The sequence below is a fragment of the Rhipicephalus microplus genome, chromosome X (genome assembly GCF_043290135.1).
Source record: "Rhipicephalus microplus isolate Deutch F79 chromosome X, USDA_Rmic, whole genome shotgun sequence".
NCBI classification, from domain to species: Eukaryota; Metazoa; Arthropoda; class Arachnida; order Ixodida; family Ixodidae; genus Rhipicephalus; species Rhipicephalus microplus.
In genome coordinates this window covers 1586486-1590884 of record NC_134710.1, presented here as the reverse complement: position 1 = coordinate 1590884, position 4399 = coordinate 1586486, and the positions used below count along the sequence as shown (strand labels likewise).

The window sequence follows — 4399 nt, the reverse complement described above, 5'->3', positions numbered from 1 at the left end:
TTCTCCCAACGCCACGAAAAATTTTCCACCGGTCCAGCAGAACCAGCTGTACTTCATCGCTCAATTCACTACAGATATCCACCACATCAGCGAAAAGGAAAACGTGGTCGCCGACGCACTCTCTCGCGTCTCGGCTATATCGAGCTACCAACCGTTACAACCGACGCCCTCGCCGAAGCTCAGAAAATGGACACCAAACTCCAGCAGCTCCTCGAGAAGGGCTCTTCCCTACAACTGCGAAAAGTTACCATTCCTGGGTCAGCGGACGCTCTCTACTGTGACATATCAACAGGACGAGTGAAATCATACGTCCCTTCTTTGCATCGCCAAAGCCTCTTCAACCAGTTACACAACCTCAGTCATCCCGGCATCCTAGCTTTTACACGCCTCGTGACTAACCGGTACGCGTAACCCTCAATGCAACAGGACTGCGGTACCTGGGCACGCACATGCATTCAATGCCAGCACGCCAAAATTACCCGGCACGTCACATCGCCACTCGGAGAATTCCCCCTCCCGACGGAACGGTTCCAGCACGTCCACATCGACATAATTGGCCCCCTCCCACCAGTCGGCCCTTACCGCTATACAACTCTGAAACGCGGTTCCGAAAACACAGCGCGGTTTATTAATGCATCTCCGCCATTGTTCCAACTCCTTCTTGTTTTTTTTAGGGGCGAAGCTCCTTTGGGCGTGGGCTGTGCGTCCCCTGTAGCCTGTATGTAGCCACCTCTAGTTTAGTTCTTGCAGTGTTCACTAGATGGCGGTACCGTCCCCTGTATGTAGCCGCCTCTAGTTTAGTTCTTGCAGTGTTCACTAGATGGCGGTACCGTCTCCTGTATGTAGCCACCTCTCGTTTAGTTCTTGTAGTGTTTACTAGATGGTGGTACTTGTACCTGATGATGAAAAGATGCAAGATGTTATAAACTAAAAAGCGGTACTTGTAGTTGATGAAAGACGCGAGATCTTATAAAATAGGAATGATGTCACATATGGCGCGTGTCATTGGTTGAAGGCAATCGTTCGATTTAGTGCGGCGACGTGCGCTAGGGGGAGCGTTGTAATAAAATCCGTTCGCTGTTGGCGCGCGCTCGGAGTCGCCGGATGGATAAGGCTGCACAGCGGAGAGAGCGCAAGGCGGCAGCAGCGCGCGCTCGCAGACAGAATCCCGATGTGCGAGCGCGCGAGGCAGAAGCGCTCCGTGAAGCTGCGCGACGCCGCCGCCAAGATCCTGCCGTACGTGAAAGAGAGGCTGCAGCGGCGCGACGCCGCCACCAAGATCCTGCCGTACGTGAAAGAGAGGCTGCAGCGGCGCGACGCCGCCACCAAGATCCTGCCGTACGTGAAAGAGAGGCTGCAGCGGCGTGACGCCGCCGCCAAGATCCTGCCGTACGTGAAAAAGAGGCCGCAGCGGCGTGACGCCGCCACCAATATCCTGCCGTACGTGAAAAAGAGGCTGCAGCGGCGCGACGCCGCCACCAAGATCCTGCCGTACGTGAAAGAGAGGCTGCAGCGGCGCGACGCCGCCGCCAAGATCCTGCCGTACGTGAAAAAGAGGCCGCAGCGGCACGGCTGCGGCGTGAACAGGACCTGCCGAACACCACACAACGGGAAGCGGCGAGAAAGCGTGCGTATCGACAGGCGAACCCTGAAGCGAGAGTTCGAGAGGCTTCTGCAAAACGCGCCAAGAAAGAACACGAAGGTGCCGACGCGCGTTTCACGCGCGACTTCCTGGACGTTTTGTTTGGCCATAGCTGTGGTGTGTGTGACGGACTGTGGTTCTCGAACAGTCTAGTCCCGATATCTTCCATCAAGAACGACCAGGCTCGGGGTAATGCCATTGCCGTGCTTCGGCGCGAGTTCCCCGCCGACGACGGCGGCAGCAGCAGGGGCGGTGACTACAATGTTTGCTCGAGCTGCAAGAATTCGCTAGTGGCGGGAAAGGTGCCTCCAATGAGCGTATCTTATGGCTACACGTACCCACCCAAACCGGATCACTTGCCGCCTCTGAACCCCGTTGAGGAACGACTGATCGCTCCTCGTCTACCGTTCATGAGCATAAGGCGGTTGACGCACGGAAGCGGACAGTACGGCATCAAGGGGCAAGTGGTTAACGTTCCGATAAACGTCCCCAACACGGTTCAATGCCTACCTCGGAACGTTCCGGACGACGTGGCCATCGACGTTCATCTCAAGCGCCGGCTCGTGTGCAAACCGTCGTATAAGAAAGGTCTCGTTAAGAAACGTAACATCCACGAGTGGCTCAAACACCTCGAGCATTCTCCGTTATACAAGTACCTCAAAATCAAAATTGATTGGAGCCGCCTCGCGAACGTGCAAGACGACGGTGACGTGGACGACGACGAGACCGAGCTGGCGCCGGAGGTTACCGACCTGGAAGAACCTATGCAGGCGGCGATTGCACTCAACGCAATGGCGCATACCATGATCTTCCACGACGGAGCCTGCGTCATCAAACTGCGTCAACAGCGGCGGCGACGTTGCGGCGGAATCTGTGGCGGGAAAGGCGGCGCATTCTGCAGCTGATGAAATAGGTCTAATCGAAGGTACGCACAGTCTCCACGTGGCACCCGGTGAAGGGCAGACTCCCATCTCTCTGCTCTTTGACGAGTATGCCGAAGAGTTGTCGTTTCCTCAAATATACCTCGGTATACCTCGTAGAATCACCGGACCCAGACCGACCCTGTCACACACTTCGGGTGAGGCCCCGCCGATCCAACATCGACGTGCGGCAGACTCGCAGGCTTCCACTTTACGCTTCGGCCTGCGACGCCTGAAAGGCCTCGAAGTGGCACATTTCAAATTTATTTGCGGGTTGGTCGACCCGTGCGGGGTTGCACGTGTGGTGATGTGTGAGCCTGACCAACGCACTCATAGAGCAGACACGGAGTTTGATTACACATAAACAAGCATTTAATTAAAACAGGGGCAAAGGCAGGAGATTACAAAAATAACAAATGAGGAAAACTGATACGCGCGATGGAAAGAACAGCTATGTAACAAACTATGCTCTGAAAAAACACTGCAAGAGGTACAACCAAAAGACAAACACGTGGAACATTAATAAAATAACAAGATGGAAATCATAAAAGAGGGTTACAAGGAAATAATTACGGAATGCTCATGGTGGCGCTTTTGAATTTCAACGTGCGACGCAGCGCACCCTACAAATATTTAAAAAAAGGCTGGTTAAAATATTTTAAGTTTAAAAAAAAGTCACAATAAAAAGTTCCATACGGACCAGGCAAGCTCTTGGTGCACGTAGGGGAGTTGACGGGTGCCGCTGAAGGTCTCGCCGGCTTGGTAGACGACGAGGGTGCCCGGAATTGCAGCCGTCTCAATACGTTGCGCGGGTCACTCCATGCTCGCCGCCTACGCGAGACTCGCGACACCGACGACCGCACTTGTTGCTGGCTGTACGTCAACTCCCTATTCCGATGAAGTCCAAACCTCTTCAGGGGCGTACACGTGACCCCCTCTCATCTGGGGGTAATTTTCCTTTTTTAGACCGCCGGTGCCCCTTTCGGTACAGGTGCAGGGAAGACAAGCCGGCGCCACGCTGGTTCGTTAGTCGCCGGATGTCGTCCCCCGAACACAAAAGCGCCCCTCTTTGGAAGATGGGGCCCGCGGATAATCCGAAAATTGGAGTCGTTTGTGACATAGCCCCCTTCTTAAGAATATTACTGCGTAATATTCAAGAAAATTCCAAACGCACAATGTTCGCGAGTTTTCAGTGTTCGGGTCGTCCACCAACGCGTTTCTTTTTTTTTTCGCGCACCATTTCGCTGATGTGGACGACACCGCAGAGAACACCTGACACACCACACTTTCACGGTCACTATACGATGAAAGTCAGAACTCGCGCACAACGTGATGGCCACACACATGAAAAGACAATGACAAAAATACTGCACACTTCAGGAGTAAGACAGGTAAGCATTGCTTGAGGCCACATATACAAAAAATGCACACTTAAGCGGTATTGAAATCACTTACTTACACGCAGCTTCCGACAAGGATGAATGAAAAATTATTCGGCATGATCATTTGTGCACAGTTCTTGAACATGCTCCACACTAAAGCGCTTCCTTTCAAAATAATAATAGAAAGAAACGTCTTGAATAACATAGCACCATGTTTATCACACATGCGTACCGTGATACACTTCGATTGTATGACCAACCGGTCTCTTAAAATGAAAAGCCCAACTAATGAAATAACAATATCCCTAAATTAAGGCTTCCCTAACTGAACGGGTAATAGGTTGAAACAACAGAGCATCGTCTACAAACACCCAGACGACAAAAGCAAACCAAAAGATTAACTAAGCTATTAGTCCCCCCATTCATGGAATGCTCCTAAATCGAAAAACATAAAT

General features: G+C 52.4%; 1 protein-coding gene across 1 annotated transcript; it reads left to right on the top strand.

Annotated features, from left to right (window-relative positions):
- Window positions 1–903: 903 nt before the first annotated feature.
- Window positions 904–2547, top strand: LOC142777123 (uncharacterized). The gene is made up of 2 exons (XM_075881458.1): window positions 904–1188; window positions 1507–2547. Exons 1-2 carry the CDS (start codon window positions 1105–1107, stop codon window positions 2545–2547), a joined length of 1125 nt encoding a protein of 374 aa, XP_075737573.1. The 5' UTR covers window positions 904–1104.
- Window positions 2548–4399: the final 1852 nt, after the last annotated feature.

Coding starts and splice junctions, on each gene's coding strand:
- LOC142777123 (XM_075881458.1), top strand. CDS start 1,105: ATGGATAAGGCTGCACAGCGGAGAGAGCGCAAGGCGGCAGCAGCGCGC. Junction 1,189..1,506: donor CCGATGTGCGAGCGCGCGAG/GCAGAAGCGCTC, acceptor CGTGAAAGAGAG/GCTGCAGCGGCGCGACGCCG.